This window comes from Carettochelys insculpta, chromosome 25, assembly GCF_033958435.1.
Source record: "Carettochelys insculpta isolate YL-2023 chromosome 25, ASM3395843v1, whole genome shotgun sequence".
NCBI classification, from domain to species: domain Eukaryota; kingdom Metazoa; phylum Chordata; order Testudines; family Carettochelyidae; genus Carettochelys; species Carettochelys insculpta.
Window position 1 is genome coordinate 15908917 of NC_134161.1, and position 24136 is coordinate 15933052.

Consider the following 24136-nt stretch of genomic DNA (forward strand, 5'->3'; position numbering starts at 1 on the left):
TACCTAAAATCCCTTCAGCCATTCAAATTAGATACGGGATACAGAATTTTTCAAACCTTCCTCTACTAAATTGCTGCATAATGTTATTTTACCACTGCTGCTGTCTTTGGGACAGGTGCATTTAAGTGCTTAGAGAAGCATGCTTTGGTACCAGGTTTGGGAATCTTGTGACAGCGTGACTTGGAGAGAAGAATTGTTATTGGTGAGATTTTCCAGTGTTGTTTGCAGGGTTCTTGTTGCCATGTTGGTCTCTTAATATGAGAGACAAGGTGAGTGAGGTAAGACCTTTTATTGAACTAGCTTCTGTGGCTGAAATAGACAAGCTTATGAGCTACACGGAACTCAGGAGGCCTGGGCAAGAGCTCTGTGTGACTCCAAAGCTTGTCTCTCTCACCAACAGATGTTGGTTAAATGAAAGATCTCACCTCACCCATGTATGTCTATGAAATCTTCCAGAATAAGACAGCCCTACTATGTTTTATTCCACAGGTGGGCAAAAAAAGGCCAACTTATAAAGGAAGCATCGGGTGACTCCTACGAAACCATTGTGGACCACACTTTCTTCTTTGAGCCAGTATCCTGTGAGGTGACCAATGCTTTGGGCAGTACCAACATCAGCAGGACGGTGGATGTCTACTGTAAGTTCCCCTGTGCTTCTACATCCTCAGGAACACAGAGCACTCCCAAAGGAACAGCTTAGAATCACCTCTTCTACACACACCCATTGGTTAATTTTGCAACCAGCTCCTAAAAGTAACGAATTGGAAATCCCCGTGTGCTAGAAGCCCTTGGCAACTGCAGCCTGGGGTCAGAGAAAAGAGGGCTTCCTGGGTGATTTCACTAGTAAGGGGTTTGTTAACACTGCACTGAATTGTTGGCAGTACACATTATTTCCTTACATCTAAATGAATGGACCCAGTGGCTGCTGTTACATGAAGTACTGGCAGACGCCACTTTTTCTAGAGCGAGAGAACCAGTTTTCTAGTCCTGGCTCTCCTGATTTGTCAGAGAGATGCCAGTTGGCTGCAGCCCTCATCATCAACACAATACAACACCCAGTGGCACAGCTAGCTACATGGTCTGCTGGTGCACCTCTTGGTGTAAGGAGCTTATTGGCAGGCAGGAAAGGCTGTGGCTGGAATGCGCTATGCTTCTTCAGCCCTGGGCCAGCTGAACAACCTCTAGGATCTGTTCTTACTAGCACAAGGTACAGCAGCTGCTGGTTCCTAGCTCCCTATGCTCATCCTCCTCTCCCAGTGCACCAAGCAGATGTCATGCACCTCTGAGCAGCTCACCTGTGCCATTCAGAGGTGGATTAAAGCTCACTGGGATCTTGAGCGAATCATAGGAAGAAAGATCTGAGGGGAAAAGGAATTTGGGAAGTTTTTTGAGGTGACAGTAATAAAAAACACAACTGCAAACTCCGCCACAATAGGAAGAACAGGAAGAGGACAATACGGCTGGCTGAAGAGCTCTGTAGCGTCCTATGAAAGGGAAATGTGGGCAAATTTGTTCATGCCAAATAGAAAAGAATAACATGAACACAAGCCTGTGTCTACAGAGCTCTGTGGCTTTGAAACCTGCCCATTGTTCTGAAATATTTTTCCAAAAAAACAGGTGCACTCTTTTGGTGTCTTTGTACACCCCGTTGCAGGAGGAGTGCGAGATGCCTCGGAATAGCATATTATTTTGACATTGGTGCTGTTTAGACATTGCCAAATGCCAAAATAGCCTATTTTGAGTTTAGGCTGTCTGGTAGACACAGCCAAGGAGACAAAATCAGAAAGCTTAAAACATAAAATGAGTTACACCAAGCAAGGAACATGAAAGGTAATAAGAGGAGGTGCTTTAAATACAATAGGAGCAAACAAAAAACAAAAGAAAGTGCAGGTCCTATCCTTAGAGGGGAAACAGTTAACAACCAATGACATCGAGAAAGCTGCAGTGTTTAACGCCTATTTTGTGAGTCTTCACTTAAAAGTGAACGGTGAGCAGACGCTCGACACAATTGAAGTTAACAAGGGGAAGGAACGTGAGCTGAAATAACAAAAGAAGTTAAAGAATATTTAGGTAAGTTACATACTTGGAAGCCCACAAGATATGATGAAATTCATCCTAGTTGCTTAAGGAGCTACCTGAAGCAGTCTTGGAACTACTAGCAATGACTTTTGAGAGCTCCAGGAGAAGCCTAGAGAAGGGCACATACGGTGCCTGTCTTTAAGCAGGGTAACAAAGAGGAATCTGGGAATTTTAACCCAATTAGCTTAATTTTGATATCTGAAGGCCACTGAAGCCACAGCTGCATGAGCATTTATGTCGGCAAACTTACCTCACTCAGGAATGTGGAAAAAACACACCCCGGAGTGGCATAAATGTCACCAGTATAACTGATAACATGCACCTCAGTGTGTTGGCAGGAGAGCTTCTCTTTGGGGCTGGTTTAATTAGGTTGATGAGAGAGCTCTTTCCCATTGGCATAGAGCAGCTACACAAGAGAACTCACAGTGGAGTGGGTGCATCTGTACAGCTGTGCCATCATGAGGTATCTAGTGAAGACAAAGTATAAGACAAATTATTACCAATGAGTTCCTAAGTACCTTGAGGACAATAGGGTTATAAGGAATAGCCAGCATGGATTGGTCAAGAACTAATCATGCCAAACTAACCTAACTTCATTCTTTGACAGGGTCACTGGCCTGCTGAATAGCAGGGAAGCAGTAGATTTTATTTTTATGCTTCATAAAATGAGTATAAAATGGATAAAATATATAAAGTATAAAAAGTATAAGATGAAGAGGACACTTCATTTTACTAAAGCTTTGCTTCTTATAAGCAAACTAGGGAAGTGTGGTCTAGGAGATGAAATTACAATAATATGCATGCAAACTGGGTTGAAAATAGTTGTGCTGCCAAACCAGCAGTGTGAACCTAGAGAGGTCCCACAGGGATCAGTTGTGAGTCCAGAACTATTTAATATTTTCCTAAATGACTTGGTTAATTGGGTGGAGAGCATGCTTATAAAACATGCAGATGACACCAAGCTGGGAGGTAGGGCAAGCATTCTGGAGGACAGGATGAGAATTCAAAATGATAATGGCAAATTGGAGAGCTGGTCTGAAATCAACAAGAGGAAATACAATAAAGACATGTAACTGCAGCCCCAGAGTGCTTGACTTAGGAAGGAAAAAGCAAATGTACAGCTGCAAAATAGGGAGTAACTGTGGAGGTGGCAGTATTGCTGGAAAGGGGCTGGGAACTCATGAACTGAATGTCAGTCCCCGATGCGATACAGTTGTAAAAAGGCTCATACTATTAACAAGGTGGCTGTATCAAAACAAAAAGCAGTCAAGTAGCACTTTAAAGACTAGCAAAATAGTTTATTAGGTGAGCTTTCGTGGGACAGACCCACTTCTTCAGACCATAGCCAGACCAGAACAGACTCCAAGTCAAGAAGTGGGTCTGTCCCACAAAAGCTCACCTAATAAACTATTTTGCTAGTCTTTAAAGTGCTACTTGACTGCTTTTTGTTTTGATAGTGTATAGACTAGCACAGCTTCCTCTCTGTTACTATTCAAGGTGGCTGTATGTGAGACATAGGAGGTAATGTTCTTCCTCTGTTCAGCACTGGTCAAGCCTCAGCTGGAGTGCTGTGTCCAGTTCTGGGTGCCACACGTTACGTACTATGTGAATAAATTGGAGGGAATCCAAAGCAGAGCAAGAGAAACGATCCAGGGGATTGGAAAACCTGTTCTATGAGTAGAGGTGAAAACCTGTGGGTATGTTTGAGAAAAGAGTGAGGGGCAGACAGTCTTCAGCTTTAAGGGCCATTATACAGAGGACAGGGATCAGCTGTTCCTCGGGTCTGCTGAAGGTGGGAAAAGAAGAAAGCAGCTTAAGGTGCAGCAAAGAAGATTAGGTGAGATACAAGGGAAAACTTTCTAGTTATACCTGTAAGTAAAGTCTGAAACAGGCTTCCAAGGCAGGTTGTGGAATCTCTATCACTGGAGAGTTTTAAGAACAGGTTGCATAGGGCAGTCTAGTTTTCCTTGATCCTCCTTCTGCACAGGGCTGACCAGGGACCTCTCAAATTATGTACAGCCTATGAAAACAGAGCATGCTCCAAGGAGGGGAGAGATGATGGAGCTCAGGGCCTGCCTCACCCTCTGGCCCAGGAGCTTCTGACTGATTGGACCTTTGGCCTGTCACCGACCAGGCTGGGGATGGTGCTGACCATCTGTTTCACCACACAGTCCCCTTTCTTTGTCTCCTGTGCACAGTTGGCCCCAGGATGGCAACGGAACCGCAGTCCCTCCTTGTCGACCTGGGGTCAGACGCCGTGTTCAGCTGCGCCTGGACTGGGAACCCTTCGCTGACCATTGTCTGGATGAAGCGGGGCTCTGGCGTGGTAAGAATCTCACTCACCTGGGACATGCTGCACAGCGTTACAAATCTGGGGTGAGCCCCAGGGGGTCAGGCTCACCATGTGGACATGTCCTCGGACTGGGATTCAGGAAGGCTGGGGGCTGTGCCCGTCTCTGCCACTCACCTAGTGCACCACCCTGAGCAAATCACATCCCTCCCAGAGCCTGTTTCCCTCATAACCTCTTTGGGGGATGGACTGTCCCTTGCCAAGTGCCAGCTCCAGCCCTGGGGTCCCAGCCGAGATCGGTGCCTACAAATGACAAACCACAGTTCTAAGGTGAGGAGCCCAATGTCAGGGAGAGTGGTGGGTGCTCATCAGGCGGGACAGACCCACAATAGCCCAGTCCCACAGGTTGTTCCCACTGACCTCTCTGGGACCTGCACCAATGGGAGCTCTGAGGGTGGTGCCTGTGAGTGAGACAGCGTTCAGAGCCACCTAGCCGGGCCTTCACCTTGGAGCAGCAGAGACATGTCTCCACTTGCAGGGAGCCCCTGAGGTGAGTGCCTGGATACAGCACCCAGAACCCTTCCCTAAGCCCAAACCCTGCACAACTTCTGCACTCTGAACCCCTCATCCCCAGCACATGCCCTCTCCAATACCCCAGCCCCCTAACTCTGCCCACAGCTCCCTCCCAGGCCCCAAATTCTTCGTTAACCAGAAGATATGAGTAGCCAGCCTCTCCCTGCCACGAACGGCATGACTAAGAAAGCTTTTACTGAAGGCCTTTATACTGCCCTCGTCCCCAGGGTATCTGAGCAGCCTCCGGCCGTGCATTAACACCTGTTACAGATGGTTCAGTCTTTCCCTTATCTCTGTGTGTGACATGGAGCAGGTGGTTTGGAAGGGGGTTGTTTACATGTGTCTGAATTAGGGTTACCATACTTGAGCTTTCAAAAAGGGGACACCCCCAAGAGGGAGTGTAGCTGTATCCATCTCTATGAGCTCACATTGTATTCATGTACTATACATACTATAACACTTTAATGCAATGTGAGCTGGTAGAGATGGATACAGATACACTCCTTTTTTATATGGTAAACCCTAGTCTGAATACATGTCCTTGCAGCTCTCTGGCTGCTTTCCCACATGTTCTTCCTGAGCAGTGTGAAGAGTGAGGTGCATGCTCTGCAAAATGTCAGTGAAGCAACCTGTGGCGCACATGATCTGTCTCCATCTCCATGTAGTTCTGAGGACTCCTCCACTCAATCCCTCCAGCAAGACACCAAGGGCTGTGCTGGATTTGCCATCTCTAGCAATTTTTGCACTAGAATTAGAAGTTTCTTCCCTAAAAGGTCTGCTCTAGTGGAAACAGGAAATATTCTGGGGCCGTGCTTTGGCCTATGTTATGCAGGGAGTAGTAAGCGATCACAATGGTCCCTTCTGACCTTGGGATGTCTGAATTTCTCAAAATCAAGGATAGAAAGCTTTAAGATCAAGGATCAAACACTGAAGTCCTGACTCCATCTAGACTTGCTTTGTCCTGCGAAGGTCTACAGGTCAGGATCTGCCTCTGTGCAAAAAGCTTACCGTGCTGCCTGAATTCCACTCCCAGCTGACCCAGACCAGAGGGGTGGTAAGGCTTCTTCTTCCAACTTAAAAGCCATTTTTCAGAAGTGATCACTATGGCATCCAGCTCAAATTACCATTGTTAGTCATGTTTTATGTGGTGGTCACACAGGCAGAGGTCTGCATGGGTACAAAATGTTTGTCTACAGGCAGAACCCAGATACCCACCGAGCTACAGGCCTCTGCCAGGACCGGCAGTGGCCAAAGCAGGAGCATGTCAGGCTGCTGCAGAATGGGAACCAGTGGTAGCGTTGCCCTCAGCCCTGCCCACAGGATGGGAACTGGGCTCAGCGGCAGCGGCCCCTGCTCCTGCTCCTGTGTCTAAGCGACTGCCCTGCCCCTCTCCAGCATGCGTGGATGGAGGACTCCAGAGTTTCCAGTCAAACATCTTTTCCTACAGCTTGACTTACGACCATGGGGGGCAAATGGGGGAGAGCTGGGATGAGGTAGCATCCCCCCACCCCGACCCCCGACTTCAGTCAGAGGAGCAACAGTGTCTCTTGCCCACATGTGCAAACTCCCAGCCCTGTAGGAGGCAGGAGAGGAGAGCAGCAGCCGTCTCTCCCCATCCCACCCCACCGCCAGTACAGCCACTCAGCCACACGGAACAAGCCAGCGGCAGGTGCAGCAGGGGAAGGGCTGCTCACCTGCAGCAAGGCCAAGGTCGGTGAGGGAATCTCCCCTTGGGCTCCCAGCGCCTGCGGACCAGAAGGAAGGAGATCCACAGTTTCTCCCAGAGCGCTGGGGGACAGGTGCTGGAGGGAGAGGACAGGAGAGGGGAAGGGGCTCAGTGACCTCCTGACGTCCCATCCAGTTCTTCTGTTCTGTGGAGAGGGGAAAGCTGGATAGAGGAGTTCACAGGGCAAGCTTGGAGGAGCTGGTGGGTTTGGACAGGAGCAGGATGGGCAGATGGATTTGTCAAAGAGGATCTGTGAGACAGGCAGCAGGGGAGTTTTAGTCCAGTCTGATCTGGGCAGCTCCCCCCAGCACAGCCATCTGTGGTGACACCCTTCACTGCATGTGTAACTGCTGCTAGGGGCATTCAGGGGTCTGCTGAGCACCAGTGTAAGCCCCCAGAACAACTGGAGCAACTGGCTGCAAGTGCAGCCCACAGCAGTGGCCATAACCGACATGCTGGGTATGCCCGTGAGGCAAACACAGCCCAGAACAGCCCGAAGAAGCCAACACAGGCTGCCGAGAGGTGTGCAGGATCAGCGCTGCCCCCTCCAGCCCCTGTGCAACGGTCCCACCCAGCTCCCAAGGAAAGTGTCACCCGTCCCGCTTGGCAGCCCTCCGACTGACAGATACAATGGTACAGGTGGGAAATTAACCACTGGCACAAGCAGCCACCACAGGTAATTAGAAATACTTGACTCCAAAAGCCACAATTGGGTCTAGACTCATCACATTTCTCAATGCTGCCGGCGCTGGATTTTGCTGACTGCCTACTTCAGACCACTTTGTTTCAGCACTTTTCAAGCCTTAATGAAGATGCTAATTGCACTGACAGGGCAGTAGGGCAGTGTGTCAGGCCTTCCTGATTGCAACACGTTGCTGGGAAAGGGTCAAAGAAGCCACACTGATGCAAACCCTAAGTTGCTAGGAAAGATGATCTCACAATGACAGCTTGCGCAAAGCTGATAGCACACACTTCTGCTCTCCCACTGACCCTGTGGTTTGGACTGCAGGTTGAACCTCTCTAATCCGGCACCGTTGAGATCAGACCAGTGCCAGATGAGAGAATTTTCCAGACCACAGGAGGTCAATATTTTCTAGCACATTACCAACACTTCCACTGCTTACTGGACTCTTAGAAGATATTTAGGGGTAAATTACAGCTGAATAACAGCACAGAACACTGAGAGCCAGGACTGGTGGCTGGAAAAAAGCTTTATGGGACCATAGGGATCTTGGCCACACCCATGGTAAGTGATCACCCAGCGAACTAAAATCATAATGGATTACGGATGTGCTGGATGAGAGACCGCCGAATTAGAGATATTCAACCTGTGGGTGGCTCATTGGCAGCCCCAACACCTGAGAGCACAGCCCTCTCTAGTTAGGGAGAGAGTATGAGATAATGCTTTGACCAGGGCCTGAGAATCAAGGCTCCTGGGTTGTTTCCCAGCTTTGCCATTGTCATTGTTCTCCTGCAGCATTTCAGTTCCACAACTTGCAAAACAGGGATAAAATCCCTCATGCCTAACTGAGGCTGAGTCAGGGCTTGGAAATCCTTGGGTGAGAAGCTCTGTGACTGCATCTCTGCAAATGCAGCTATGTACTCATTTCCCTTCCCTTCCCTTCCCTTCCCTTCCAGAGTATTTAACGGTCCCTATGATGTTACGTTCAGGATCATATGCGAAGGCAGGGACAGACAAATACTGTCCTACAGGCTAGATCTGGGCCACCAGGCTTAGTCCCTGGCAGGCTCCCACCACTCTCTTTATCTGCACCTTCTCAGGTATCAGACAATTGCAGCTCTTATTGGCCACAGATTGCCGTTCATGACCACTGGGAGTAGCAGAAAATGTCACAGACCAGGGCACTGCTTCCTGTAGCTCCCATTGGCCTCAAACCGTGATCCACAGCCAGTGAGAGCTGTGGTCGCCCAATACATGCAGACTAACGCTGGCGAGCTGCCACTTTACTATTGCCCCTCCCTAGCCAAAGGTTATGCGCTTGAGCAGCAAAGCATGCACAGCTCACACGGGGGTCTGCTCTCTCCTCTGCCCACTGCCCTCGCTTGCATTGGCACTAAGAGAAGTTACAGATCACACTGAGAATACAAACCACATGCCCTGGGGAACAGCTCCCTCTCCAAACGTGGGATGCCTCTTCCCAAGAGTGCAGTTCATGCAATAGCATTTCCGCCTCCAGCAGTGTTTCCGGCCAAGCATGGAGGGAGCAGATTCTCAGTGCCTACCTGTGCCATACGTGCTGCTCCCACCCGCTCCAATTTGGACAGGCATTGAGGAGTGGTGCTGCTTGCATTGTGTGCCTCCTTGCCGCTGGCCAAGCATACAGGGGTGGCATGAAGTCCTCCTGCTGGCATGACTCTGACACAGGCCTTCTCCAGCTAAGCCATCCATTATATCTGGTGGCTCTTCTTGGAACTCCAGTGCAGTCAGTCCACCATTAGAAGGCACGGCCTTTGAGGGAGCTCCCTGAGGCTGTACCTGCCTAGTCACACGTGCCTGTCGGTCAGCCACTGCCAGCAAGAAAACAGCAGGGTAAGTGTGTATGAACAGGCCTCAGCTAGATCAGCGAAGTTATCTTTAAGTGGTGGTGCCCGCCCCCAGGTCATTCATGGGCTGGAACATCTGAGTGCAAGATCTAAAAGCACGAGCTGAAAAACTCTGACTTGACGGTAACAGGCTACTTTCATCTCAAGGGGATGGAAGCTTGGCTATTCATAGTCAAGGGCCTGCCACGCAGGAATGTACTCCCTCTAGTTCTCCCCAAAGTTCACACGTGGCATCTTTCTAGTCAGCATTGCCAAGCTTTTGGATTCCTCTGTCAGTCTGTGTTTTACAGGGCCCGCTTGTTGCGGTTGGGTGGGTGGGCTGGAAAACTTTCTGTATCTCAGACTAATTATTGGGTGATTAGCTCTTTGCACATTTTTCCTAGAGTTTGATATTCTTCAAATGAATGGAAATGTTTCAGATGAAGCTTCAATGAAAATGGTGAAAAGTTTTGAATGATTAAATTATAGGCTAAAAAGAAGAATGGATTAAACAAAATATATGCAAAATTTCCCCCTCTGTGTCTTCACCAACTCCAGAGCTAGTTCAAACTTTGACATTTTAAAATTCGAAAAAATTCACATTTTGGAAAATCGGAAAATATTTCCAAAACCATTAATAAATTGTGTGTGCTTGGGTTATTTGTCTCTTCTCTCTTTTTTTTTTTTCCAACTGGTTATTATTTGTATGCAACACCAAGCCTTTGATCTTGAAGACTTTTGAAAACTACCATGCTTTTTAGATTTATTCTTCAACAGAGCCAATAACTGGTCTCTTTTTGGAGACGCAGTAGCACAGTCGGGGACTTGTCTGTGTCTGGTCCAGTCACTAGAGGGTACCATGTTAGCATGAGTGCTGATCCAAAACCTTCAACAAAATATTTGTTCATTGAAATATTGCAGCACTTTGAAACCAAAGCTGTGAAACAGGTTCAATTTCAACAAAGCTCCTGACAAAACGTTTTTGAAAAGAGGGTTTCAAAATTTTCAAAACATTGGTTTTGACATTTTCTGAACAAAAAATTTGAGCTTTTCAGTCGGGAAATGGCTTTTTTATTTCAAAATTTACACTGATTAAATGGAGAAGAAGAGAAAAGGTATACATCAACAGGAAACGTTATGATTGACTTGAAGTGAAGAAAAATGTGGTGCTTTGGTTCATGAAGAGTTTTTGGAGACTTCAACATTTTGTCCTGTTTTAGGCTAAGAACAAATTTTGAGCTTTTAAATGCACAGGTGAGAGAGCCATTTCCCACCCAGCTCTAATGAATAGAGTTACATTTGTAGCAAACCTGTAGTATGGGGTCTGGTCCCTGAGCACGGGAATGTAAATATATCTCCATTTTTCAGAACATGTTCATGTTTCTGGATAACTTTGCACTGCCCTTGTTTAAAACAGGCTTTTCTTCCCTTTCAGGTCCTGAGCAATGAGAACACATTAACATTGAGAAGCGTCCGCCAGGAGGATGCTGGGAAATATGTCTGCCGAGCCGTGGTTCCACGGGTGGGCGCTGGTGAACGGGAAGTGTCTCTGACTGTCAACGGTACATGACATCTCTTTCTCCTCATTCTGCCTGGAAGTGATGAGAGACCTTCTCTGGTTTGTCTCTGTTAACTCCTTATGGTGTGTGGGTTTGGTCAGTCCATTCACTCTGAGGGCAGACCCCAGCCCTGAGATGGGCCTGCAGAGTTCCTAGTCATACATGTTCCCTTTGCTCCACTTCTTATGGACCCTGTGTTGGTTGTTCCTTATAGGGGGAAATTGATTGATGACATTATGGAAACGTTGATTTCTGGACTAGTGATGGGTTGATCCAGTCCAAGCAAGATAACCCCCAGCCTTGACATGTGCTCTGAGCTCAAATGATTTTTTAAGAGGCTATCACGCAAGAAACCTGGTTCTTTTTCCAGCCCAGAGCAGTCAGTGGTGCTTGTCCAGTCGCTGACCTTTCAAAATGCAGCAACAGCTATAATGGGAATTCAGTGGTGGTGAAGCATGGACTTGAGAGGGGGTTTAAAATGCCCGGGTACCTTTGCTGTCACCCTCAGCAGTGCAGCAGGGCCAGAGTGACATCTTGACACTCACTCCAAATGGCTGCTGGCACATCCCTGTGGCCACAGGGGCAGAGGGAGGGTATCTCCATGTGCTGCTCCCAGGACTCTCAGCAGCTGAGAGGGAGTTCTGTGAAGGCCAATGCAGCCTGAATATGTGGGGCTCCTGCTGGGGTGTGCGCAGAAGCTTGGCAGATTTGAGCACCGGCAGATGTTCAGGGAAGGTTGGGCAGGTGGGAGGGGTGGAAATCTCAGCATCTGGGGTATGGAGGCAGCAGCTGAGTAGGTGTTTTGAGGGTCTGACTTACGGACTTAGCTGTCTCAAATGGGAGTTAAGACACATAACCTGCTTTGTGGATCTCGCCTGGTCTCTTTGTTGGCTGAGGGGATATGGGGCTTCTAGGAGCTCTCACAATAATAATGAACATGAAGCCCTCAAAGCGCTTTGCAAAGGAATCACAGAACCCTGGGGCTGGAAGGGATCTCAGGAGGTCATTGAGTGCATCCCCCTTCCCAAAGCAGGATCAACCCCAACTAAATCATCCCAGCCAGGGCTTTGTCAAGCCAGGACATAAACACCTCTACAGATGGAGCTTCCACCACCTCTCTAGGTAACACATTCCAGTGCTTCACCACCCTCCTGGGGGAAATAGTTTTTCCTAATATCCAACCTACACCTCCTCCTCTGTAACTTGAGACCATTGCTCCTTGTTCTGCCGTATGTCACCACTGAGAACACCTTCTCGCCATCCTCTTTAGAGCTCTCTTTCAGGAAGTCAGGCTTATTTTCTCATTCTTCATATGGGGAAAGGCACAGGGAGGGGAAGTTATCCAGCAGTCAATGGCCAGTCCAGGTCTCCTGGCTCCCATGTCTGCTAAACTGCTCCCATGTCTGCTAAACATCTCTTTGAGGGGTGATGGGGATCCCTGCTATGCACCCTGCCTTTGTATTATCCACCTTCCTACACCTCCTCCCTCTGTCGCTTTCCTGGGGCCCCGGCCTGCTCAGCAGTTCATTGAGTTTGGAGACCAGCATGGCCTCCCCCAGAAGCCAGAGTCACAGACCAAAGACAGGGTTCAGTGTCTGTGCTAACGGGAGGTGGAATTATGCAGATTGCAGCATTTAGCAGAGCAAAAGGTGTGGAGGCTAAAAGGATGCCAGGAATTTGCAGTGCCGTAATGAATCAGCTGCAACTAGTCCCATCCAAACGTCCCTTGAGCTGTCTGACCACAATTAATGGCTGTGCTGCCACCACACACGTCTCCTCTTTCCTCCTTTCCTGGCTGTAATCAGGTTGGCTTTGCCTGCGCTTGCCTCTTAATGGGCTATGGCCAGTGTTCCCTGGAAGCTGGGCGCTTGTGCGGCTGCACAGGGGAGATTCATGCTGTCCAGCTGATGAGCAGAGTGCCCACAGCTAGGTTGTATACTGGTGGTGCACATGCCTCAGTGCACGTATAGAATTTATTCTACCCCAGACAGAAAAATCCCCAGATTACTGGAAAAGATTAGAGAGAGTAATGGCTGTGACCTGTCTGTGTTAAAAACAAGTTAGAAGACAGTACAGCAATGTGGGAAAACTCTAATCATGGAGCCCAAGTCAGGGCTGGTTGGGTGGCCTGGGGTAGGTCCCCAGTCACTCCACACATCAGTTTCCCCATCTGTAAAATGGAAAGCCCACCTGCCCCCCAGTGGTGTTCCAAAATGGAGCCTCTAATTGTAAAGCTCAGTGGCCCCAACTTAGGAAGGCGTTGTTCTGCCGAGACATGTTAGCCATGTGCTCAACTTTAAACTTGGGCCAAAGTGCTGCTGACACCCTGCTAAGCTCTAGCTCAGCTGGCTCCCATGTGGTTAAGCCAACCCTGCTGGAACGGGCTAGTGGGCATCATCTGATGCCACCATATTCAGCCTAGTCGGCACAGACCAAGCGGTGCTGGAGATGGAGAGCCGCTCTTTGGGCCGGGGCCATGGTTCTGCTCCGTGTTCGTACAGAACCTGACACGGGAGGGCGCCTCAGGTGCTACGGTGACCCAGGCAATAAAGAATAATATGCTTTGCTGAGTGGGGGCAGCCGTATGAATGGCCGGGAACAGGGGCAATGTCCAAGCTACTCAGAACAAACCTGCGCCTCCCCGGGAGGAAGCACATGTAATAAATCTTCCCTCTCGGAAAAACAATTCACAGCTCTGACAACAATTTGTGCTCCCAGCCCCCGACAGAGCACACCTCCTGCCTCCTGATGGGGCAGCCTTATCAGGGAATGGGCCCTTGCCATAGTAATAATAAGGATAAATGAGCAATCGCCTGGAAGGCGAGATACAGCACAAACCAATCTGCAGCAGGGGCGACTGTCTGGCAACCTGACCAAGCCTCCCTGTCTGTCTAGATCGCTTCTTCTCTTTGTTACGCTGCAGGCACCAGATAGCAATATTAACGCAAGGTTCTGTGACTGCCCTGTGGCGTAAACAGGAGACGAAATCTCCTTGTGGAGCAGCCGGGGAGCAATTGATTCATCAGCCAGTCTGAGCTGGCTGAGCCCCCAGAACAAAAACCTCCACGTCTGGCCATGTGGCAAAACTTGAAGCCTGTTTCACCTCAGCTCACGCTGGGGAGCAGCAGGACACAGCACCTGAGGTTCTGAGGGTTCCCCTCTCTATCCCAGGCACTCTGGGGCAGAACCACAAAAACCCTGTAAGCCTGGAATGGCTGGATGGACACTAGAGCGCCAGTGATTGGAAGAGGGGCTGCGTTATAACTTGAAAACTCACTTTGGGTAGGTTTACACAGCAAAGTTATTTTGAAATAACGACTGTTATTTCAAAATAAAACTATCTTAGTGTCTACACGACGCAACTGCTGGTTCAAAATAAATTCTGAATAGCAGTTGACTTATTTCAGAATTGGTAACCCTCATTCTGAGGCCATGGCTACACAAGCCCCTGCCTTTCGGAAAGGGCATAATAATGAGCCACTTCGGCAGATGCTAATGAGGCGCTACCTTGAGTATGCAGCACCTCATTAGCATAATGGCAGACGCGTGTGTTTTGAAAGTGCCGCTGTCGAAACACACGCCGCCCATGTAGATTGGGGCCTTTTGAAGTTTTGGGAAGAAGGGGCTTTTGAAGTTCAGGGGTCCTTTCGAAATGCCCCCGTCTACACAGTAGGTGGGTGTTTCAAAAGCGGCACTTCCGAAATGCCCGTGGCTGCCATTATGCTAATGAGGCACTGCATATTCATGACAGCACCTCATTAGCATCTGCCAAAGGGGCTCATTACCATGCCCCTTCTGAAAGGTGGGGGCTAGTGTAGCCACAGCCTACGAAGAATAGCACCCATTTTGAAAAAAGGGCTGTGTAGACAGAGAATAACACGTATTTCAAAGTTAGCCACAATGCTTCCAATGACTCTATTTTGAAATAGGATCCCTGTGTAGACACTGTGTTTCACAATCGCTCAGCGCTATTTCGAAATGCAGTTTTGTGTGTAGCAGCGTTATTTCAAAATAGGCTTTTTCGGAATAAAGCTGCTGTATAAATGTACCCTTTGTAGTTTCTCTGCTTTTTCATTGCAGAGGCCTGGGTTCAAGGTCTCCTTAGGTTGCATGCTGAGAGACTGGTGGTGGAAACAGGAGCCAGAATTTCTCTGAATCATGCTGTACTGATTGATTGGTGGCCTTGGGGCAGGGGCATCACTCTGTGCCTCAGTTTCTTGCAAAGTACATCTGGGATGCTCGACATAGCAGAGGGACCTGGTGGGCGCTCTCTGTTGGCTGTAATGCATGGTTATTCCTCAGTCAACACAACCGTATTGACAATGGAGCAGCTGATGGAGGCTGATGGTTCCAGTGGTTTGGAAACTGCCAACTCGATTCCCTGCACTGCCACAGACTTCCTGTCTGACCTTGGCAAACTCCCCTTGTACTCTGGCACTATTCAAGCCAAGGGGGAGTGGATTGCTTCTGACCTCAAAGGGTGCAGAATCGGATCTTTCTTTGCCTGAGTTTTCCATTGGTGAAGCAGGAGTGTTAGCACTCCCCATCTTGTGGGCAAGTCGTGAGGAGAAGCTCGTTAACAATGGCCAGGCGCTCAGTATTCTGGTAATGGGCCTGTGTAGTAGCACAGGTGGACCAAATGGTCTGTCGACCAGCCTTACTGCACCAGAATGAGCCTTGTGCTTATTGCTGAGCATCCTGGTGACCAGCATTCCCTGTAAGCTGGGTGCTGGTGCGGCCTCGCCAGCATGAGTCAAATGCCGCCCAGCTGATCAGCAGAGCTCCGCAGCTAGGTTTTTGGTTCAGCTGTGGAACACATTCACGCACACCTCAGTGCCCATACATTTCATTCAACGCATGGAAGGGGCGGGAAAATGTTAGCAGGAACATTGCCGGTGAGCAGTCCCACCAACTAGACTAGGACCTGCTGTTTGTTCATTGTCTCGCATTTCTGCTGAGCTTAAGGAGTTAAAGTGAAATCTCCCCCCACCAAGACATTTTCCTGCTGCAAAGACCTCAAAGGAAATGCTGATATTGACTCAGGTGCCCCAGGGAAGTTTGGACCTTCCTTTGATTCCTTCAAGGCTTCAGCGTCAGCAATCTGCCTTCCCTTTGTGTGAGCCTCTGGGGCTGCACAAGTAAATTGGCACGGCAATGCTAAAAATAACCGCAACCGATAGCGCCACCATTTATATCCATAGCAACCCCATTTAAAGCCTTTTACTGCCTGTGGGCTGTCTAACACTTAGCGCTGAATCCCAAGCCAGGAGATTGGCAGCCTTCATGAGCAGCCGCTGCCGGCTGGAGCTCAGACTCCAGTCTCGGGTGAGAAGAGGTTCCAGCTTCACCCTGTAATTTCTGTGCATGCTCATTCTTTAGTCATAAGCTGTTAGCACGATGCTTAAGCCTCTGGCTCCAAACTTCTGAAGCAATAAGCGTGTCCAAAGCTGCTGGCATTGGTGCCTTTTATGTGTCACTCTCCATGGGGAAAATGACCATTATTATTATTATTATTATTTATTATTTATTATTTATTACCACCGTTTTTCTCAGCTTAGGCCTTTTTCTTTCTTTGGACTCACCCAGCCTTGAAGTGCTCCCAGAACTTGGAACTAGCAGTCAACTGCAGGCCTGCGTGGGCAGGCTAAATCTTGTACTGGAAGTCCAGCCTGAAAATCTGGGCTCTATTCTTGCAGCTGCTGGTTGACCTTGGGGGTCTCATGGGCAAGGAGTGAATTAGGCAGGCAACCGGTGCTGCAGGAAGGAGGCTATGCCGGGTGCCCAGTGTGACGTGCTGAGGCTCCATGAGCAAAGCTGTCGAGCCCTTGCATTTCAAAAGCCTCGCTGCTGCATCCAGCTGCATCCCTCAGAGCTGAGCCTCTGTCTCCAGTTCCACTCATCGCATTATGTTGGGCAAAAGTGGCCCCTGAGTTAGCTGTCTCCCTGCGTTGGATCCAAACTGAAGATGCCTGGGACCTGATTTTCAGAGGTGCTGCATGCTCTCCGCTCATGCCGTGTGTGGAAGGGAGCCTCAGAAGCTCTTTGCGTACCTCCAGTAGGGGACATTTTTAGAAGTCCCACTGAAAATCCCACCCCCCCCTTCTTTCAGAGGCTGAAATGACCTCTCCTCGCCCCTGTTAAACTTGGGTTTGTTTTTTTGTGAATGCGTGTGTGTGGATGATAGCTCATGGAATATGACAGCTGCACAAGCCTGGAGATCAATGCCCACAGAGCACGTCCAGGAACACGCTGACATGACTGTCAAACTCTCACATGCTGCAGCCAAGGCCAGAGCATCTCCACTCTGTCCTGCTGGGGAGGCACCAAAATGGCATTCTTCATGAGTCAAATTGCACTCAGTGTGCAGGCCTGGGCCTTATGCAGGACCTTTTCTCCCTGACACAGTATAGAAAGGCAGTAAGCCAGCGCCTGGTATCAGCCAGCTGCTATAGAAACCCTCTACACTATACCAGCAACACAATATGATAGAGATCTTTACAAACATTGCCACTCACAGCCTTTCTTTTTCAACCAAAGTCTCTGTTAGAGATGGCTGCTCCATTTGGATAAAGCTGTGTTCTGCTTAGAAGTGACAAAGCCCTATTATCACTGGGTCCCTCAGAGTCATAATTTCTGAATAAACCCGGGTTTCTTTGTGTTCTAATCACATCGAGCTGATGTATTAACATTCCTATAGAGTGTGAGCACCTAACGGAGGCTGAGGAATTTATCCTCACAGCCCCTATGCCAGCCTATTTTTTCACCCTTTTATTCATGGGGAAACTGGAAGAGATGAATGACAAATTTCTTCAAAAGTGACCAGTGATGTTTGCGTACCCAACTCCAGACACTTTTCAGGAGCCTCGACCCCTAGGGTGGATGTTGCTTGATGTGTAAAAATGGAGAGATCCCAAACCACTAGTCACTGTTTTAGAAAATGTTCACCTATGCTTGTGGCAGAGGCTCAGGTGAGTGCAGAGAAAAGATTACCCTTTGCCTGCTTATAAGCAGTGAGTATGTATCTTCGAAAGCACGGGTCCTTAGGGTAGCCTTCGAAAGCATGGGTCCTTAGGGTAGCCTTCGAAAGCACGGGTCCTTAGGGTAGCCTTCGAAAGCACGGGTCCTTAGGGTAGGATGACCGGGACTATGTCTAGACAAGAGGGATTTGTCGGCAAAACAGCTGTTTTGTTGACAAAACCAACGGAGCATCCAGATTCCCAAGGGCATTCTGTTGGCAGTAAGTTGACAGAACACAGCACATTTGTAGATAACCATATTCCACTCGTCACAAGGAAGAACACTGCTGTCGACAGAGATCTGTGACAAAATGCCAGTCTGGACATTTCAGGGGGCCTTGTGTTGACAAAAAAGGCCTCCAGGACACCAGGCAGCCCTATCTGCTGTGCTTCTGCCTGGCCATTTTACCAATAGAGTGGCCGGGCAGTCCAGCCACTCTCTGTCAACCAAACAGATTGCTTTTTGGGTACGCCCTGTGGTCTGGGCGCAATCTGTCGACAGAAGTTTTATGGGAAGATATCTTCCAACAAAAACTTCTGCCAACAAATTCCTCTGGTCTTGACATGGCCCTGATGTCCCAATTTTATAGGAACAGTCCCAATATTTGGGGCTTTGTCTCAGATAGGCACCTTTTGCACCCCATCCCCTGTCCTGATTTTTCACACTTGTTGTCTGGTCACCGTACCTTGAGAGTGAGTGTGAATGTGTACATAGGTGCAACTGCATAGGTACATAGGTGAATGCAAGGGGCTGCTTGTGTAAGAGCAGTGCTGGGAGAATAATTTAGAACTAGACCTGGGCAGATGTCAGTGAAAATTACTTTTCTGGCAAGTGTTGCAAAATTATGTTTTCTATTTTCTCTTATGAATCACTCTGTGACTTTCACCTCTGCTTGGGAATTAGCCATCAACAAATCTCGGCTTTCTCCCATGTATTCTGTATTCAGATTTATTCATCAAATAATTTCTGTGAATAATTCTTAGGCTGGGGCTTGCTTGCATGCAATTTGTTATGAGTCTTGAACAGGCAAGCTGTTTTAATTGAACAACAGAGTCACACGATACATTCCTGTTCTCTGGTTGTGTGTAACTCTCACAATATGCTTTCAGTGCAACTCTTGTGGAAACCTCTGACAGAATATAACAAGAGTGAAATCTGTAAGGTTCTATCGAAATTGCTGTTGAAGACTATAGTGAAACAGCATCTTTCTAAATGGCTTTTTTAAACTTCCGTAACATTCAATAATGGGGTACAATTCACTGTTCTATAAAATTGAGCATTTTTTGTTAAATCCTGCAGGAACTTTCCAACTTTTGCAATTGAAAGTCTGCCTTCTGCAAACATTCTGCAGCATTTGCTTCCAAGTCTCCTTTTCAACAATGCTTCCTTCCTGTAAACTCATTTGTTACCTCCTAAAATCATGGTAATTCAGCCAAAGCACTTGCTTCTGAAATTCCAAATCCACACAGAGACTTTTCTTCCCTGAATGCAACATGTTTAAAAGCATGTTGTGGGCGCGCAGATTTCTGTGTGGTGAACGTCTGAGAGAGACAGAGGGAGAATAAGGATGTATGTGCATGTGTGTATATGTCTGCAAATATGTATGAGTGTAGGTGCCTTTTCTGCATGGGTTGAGCAGGCTTACGCATGTGTGGTTATGCATGAAGAAGTGTGAATGTACACGGTTATTTGTGTTGTGTGAGTAGACATGAAAGGATGCTTATGTATATTACATGTATGAATCTGTGCATCTGTGTGTGTGTGTTTTGGGGGGGGAGACATCTTCCAGTATAATCCACAGATGTGAATGCAAAACAAAGCGCGGAATTCCAGTAGGAGCTCAAAGTGTGACCTGCCGCTCATGCCTCTGCCAGTCCATTTTGCCCAGCTTGCTGTGCATGGCAGAATGGCCCTGCCATGCCAGGGGCTTTCAGAGCATGTTCCAGCTCAGCTGAGCAAGAAGCAAGTGTGCAGAACATTTGGTTTGGAGGCAGCCTGCAGCCTGCCAGCCACAGTCCCTCTGCCTCATCCCTTCATCGCAGGAGCTAATTGCCTTCACCCTGACGCATGACCATGCCTGGATCCTGGCTTGTTGCCATTTTCCCTTCTGCCCGCAGCTGCTCACAGAAATGTAAATCTATTTTAATTAGGGGCTAATAAACAGTAATTGTGATGCCAGCTCTTTCTTTCTGGTCCCCTGGACTCATTCCTCCTCCTTCCCCATTCATTCCCAGCTCCACCAGGTGCCTTCGTCAATGCGGGTGGCCGAGCTAGTGCCCTGACCTCTCCCACCCTGCAGGCTAAACGCTCAAAGGCAAACCACACGCCACCAAAGGGCAAGCCCCCTCCTTTCTGATCCGCAACAAATATCTCCTCCGCGGAAACTTAATTATGCAGTGCCGGCTCCAGAGCAGAACTGCTTAGCGCTTCCCTCATTTGCATCAGCTTCCCCTGCCCTGCCATGGGTGCGCGGTGAGAGTGGCAGGAAGGTTAGCTTCCCACAGCCTCATGCCAGCCCGCAGACCAAGCACTGCTGGGTTCCCATGTGCTTGGTGTGCCGACCTAACCCCTGGCGTAGATACATTCTTCCATTGACCTGGCGCCTGGCACCTGAGGCAGGTGACGTGAAATGACTGTGCTGTAGGCTCTGGGGTTAGGCCAGGAGAGCTGCTGTGTCGTAGCTATGCCACCCCAGTCCTGATAGCATAGGCCTGGTCTGCCGCCCTCAGCACCAGGCCCTGCCTGCTCTCCCTCCCTTTAGTGGTGGGGAACGTATCCCAGTCAAGTGGCTTTCAACTAACACATTCAGGCAGGATCTAGACCCTGAGGTAAAAGTCTCTGTAACAGAGGCCTAGGCAGGAGCCTGATCGGCCCTAGACTAGGGGCCGGATTTACAGAGGTGTTCAGGTGCCTAAAGGTGCCAAGAGGCCTCTAGTGGGTTTCCAAAGCAGGGCATGTGCCTAATTCCCATTGACCAGCCTGACCATGGGAGTTGGGCTCGTAACCTGCTTGGACATTCTGAACGCACCGCTTGGCACCTAAAGCCCTTTGTCAGTGAGCCCTGTGCTGTCACATGGCACAGGAGGCCTGTCCTGGGGATAGCGTCTGCTCCTCAGTGCCTGGGACCCGAACGGCACATGTGGCACAGTCACTCAGTGTGAGGGGGACGCTTGCTAGAGGCTTGTGAGGCAGGCACAGAGTGCCACATATGGGCAGTCTGACACCCCTCGCCCATGGCGCTCACACCCCTCGCCCACGGCACTAGCAGCTTTCCCCGCATGTGGCTCCTTCCGTCTCTACCACGCAAGCTGACAGGGAGGAGTTAGCGTACTTGGCCCCTAATGAATCCAGCTGCTCAGGCAAGGCACCAGCTGCAGTCTCTGAGCGACCCCACCTCAGGGCTTTATTCCAGGCAGGTGCGAGCAGTGGGGACGCCTGTCTGAGAGGGAGAAATAATAAGGGACTCGGAACAGCCTGGGGGGCTTTCACCTATGGGGCTGGCAAGAGACAGGGTGCCTCTTGCATTGGGCAAGAGCTACCTCTGCTGGCCGCCCACAGGGTGCGTGAGACTGGAGAGAATTCAGACCCAAGGGGAAGTACAGGTCAGCACCTTGCAAGTGGGAACGGCTGACAGGGCACGTGAGGGACCTTTGGTTTGTGTCCGAGACTCCACTGTGGGCTCGGAGAGCTGGGGAGCCGCAGCGCAGCTCCCCAGGCTCTGTGTCACCCCGCCCAGCAAAGGCAGCACAGTCCTCATGCAGCTCCCTGTCATGTCTGTGAGCCCAGCTGAAAGGGAGCAGGCTGGCCTGAAAGCAGAGCTTCAGTCTGCCCTGCACCTCTGAAGGTCCAGTCTCAGATCTCTCAGGAAAAGGCAGCTGTGGAACACGGCCTCTCTGATCACCCCCTCCCTGGAGGGGATGTAGGGCTGTTGGCTGTTCCCTAGCATTACAGGCTACTTCCTGCTGGGGGTCCTCGGACACAGAAGGAGGTAGGGGGCAGTCAGCAGGGTTTCACGCCTCCTTCTCTCTTGCAGGGCCCCCCATCATTTCCAGCACACAGACGCAGCACGCCCTGCATGGGGAGAAGGGACAGATCAAGTGTTTCATCCGCAGCACCCCTCCGCCAGACAGAATCGTGAGTAGGCCCTTCCCCAGCTCCCTACTGCCGCAGCTGCCCCTCCCTGTCCCTGTGCTAGATGAAGAGGTGAGGCTTGTGGGCCACACTCTAACCCTGGGTGAGTTCATTAAAGGAGAAATCCTGGTGGCATTTAATCACCTTGGTAATAAGCAAACCGCTCCAGAGCCCCAGGCAATGACTCTGCACTTTGACTTGCTGGGAAATTCACAAGGTTTGCAAAGCCAAACAACAGCATGTTCTGCAACCAGAGGATGAAAAAGCTAATGGCTGCATATGGAAAAGGCTCTGGCTGAGCCCTGCACTCAGAGGTGGAGAAGTACCCAAAAAAGTTACTGGAGTAAAAACGCAGCTGCTTTCATGTTTGGGTACTTGCGCACAATAAAGATGTGACACGCGTGTGTGTTTGTGCTTTTACTCAAGTAGTTTTCCAGAGGGACACTGGTGACTCGTACTTAAGTACACACCCCCCCCCCAAGTAGCTTCACTTTTACTCAAGTAACTTTTTTGGTACTTTTTCCACCTCTACCTGCATCCCATGGTCTCTCTCTCTCTCTCTCTTTTGCACATTAGACATCTGCGGGTGACTGCCCATGCCCACAGTTACTGAGGCGTGCACACTCAGTGCCAAGTCAAGGCCCTTCTAAAACAATCAGTCCCCCAAAGAACCAAACTAACCCCTCTTGTTGATTTGCAGGCCTGGTCCTGGAAGGAGAATGTACTGGAGTCAGGGACCTCAGGGCGCTACACAGTGGAGACGGTCAGCACAGAGGAAGGTGTCATCTCAACGCTGACCATCAGCAACATTGTCCGAGCAGACTTCCAGACCATTTACAACTGCACTGCCTGGAACAGCTTTGGCTCGGACACAGAGATCATCCGGCTGAAGGAACAAGGTGGGAGCCACAGATGGAACTTAGAAACCAGGAGGGTCTCTTGGGTGGTGGGAACTAGCAGTCGACTGCTCCAGAAGACTGGGAGGAGGGGTGTGCTGATTGCTGGGAGACTGGAATGTTGTAGGCAGCCCCGATCCCCAGGAGATGAGAAATGCTCCGCAGAGCTGATGCCGGCTGCCCAGCGTGGGAGCTGGGAGGTGTCAGTGGCTTTTGGTGTGGCTCACTCTGAGTCCGAGTCTGTAAGTGCCTGTCCCACTCACTGAAGTCAAGGGGCACTGGCTCAGTGTTGCAGCCTCTCGTGTGATGCAGAAGTGTTGAGTAAAGGGCTTTGGGAGTTAATTGGCATGAGCACTGCTCAGACACCCCAGCTCCCCTGCGCACTGCAGCACTGGCTGGAGGAGGCTACGCGATCCCAGAACCAGCCACGTAAAAGAAGCCTCCAAAGCACAAATTTGTTGTGGCGAAAGAACCAGCTGATGAAAGCTGGTCAGCAGTTCTGGCGGGGTCCATGTGTTGCGAGCGACAGCAGTTCTGGGTCTGCCGTTGTAGCTCATTGTTCTGTGCCCACACCGCGAAGCAGGATGCAGACCCAGCCAGGCCAGCATGAGGTTTGGAGCTTCAAGCAAAGTGCCCCTGGGCTGGCCTGGGAGGGTTAGAGGGATGGAACCTAGTGCAGCCAGAGTGGGAGGGAAGGGCAGCTGCTAGAAAGAGTGAAGCAGCATTCTGAGTAATTCTGGGGCAGTGCGGGGCTTCCATGCTGGGGCTCTACCCTTACCGACAGTGCCTTGCTCCTGGAGAGACTCCAGCTCTAGACATCCTATTGAATGCCCAGGCAGGCAGGTGGATCGCTCATTCGGCTCTGATTTATATGGGCAAGGCTGTCACCCAGATAAAATCAGAGCTAAACGAGTCCCTCTAAACTGACCTCGTGCTCCTTCCGATGCAAACAGGTCTTGTATTTTCCAGCCCCCTGCCAGTCACAGCCTCTGTGAATCAGCACACTGGGTCCCAGTGGGCAGCTCTTCATGGTAATGGGTGAGGGTTCCACAGCACTGTATGGTGGGGAGCTGGACTCCCATGGGTGGGGGCTGCCATGCAGGATGCTTTCGTTGGGTCTCACCAGGGCACTGATGCCTGCTGGGGATGGAGAGGTCCTAGCCGGTGACATGGCCATGGTGTTAGATCCCAGCCCAGGAGGTGATTTCAATGGCTGAATGGACAGAAAAGCAGAGGTGAATCCTAGGGGTTGTCCCTACCAGACAGTGGTGCAGAATCCATGCGGTGTCTCTGCGCTCTGCAGAAGTGATACCTAGGCAGC

At 49.7% G+C, this 24136-nt stretch overlaps 1 protein-coding gene across 3 annotated transcripts in view; it reads left to right on the plus strand.

Moving 5' to 3' along the window:
• KIRREL3 (kirre like nephrin family adhesion molecule 3) overlaps nucleotides 1-24136 on the plus strand; it is a 258248-nt gene that overhangs the window by 194417 nt on the left and 39695 nt on the right. For all 3 annotated transcript variants that reach the window (XM_074976739.1, XM_074976740.1, XM_074976741.1), the window contains exons 7-11: nucleotides 490-638; nucleotides 4278-4405; nucleotides 10648-10774; nucleotides 21822-21922; nucleotides 22620-22818. In XM_074976739.1, the coding sequence (XP_074832840.1) occupies nucleotides 490-638; nucleotides 4278-4405; nucleotides 10648-10774; nucleotides 21822-21922; nucleotides 22620-22818 (704 nt within the window). The remainder of the gene's footprint in view (nucleotides 1-489; nucleotides 639-4277; nucleotides 4406-10647; nucleotides 10775-21821; nucleotides 21923-22619; nucleotides 22819-24136) is intronic.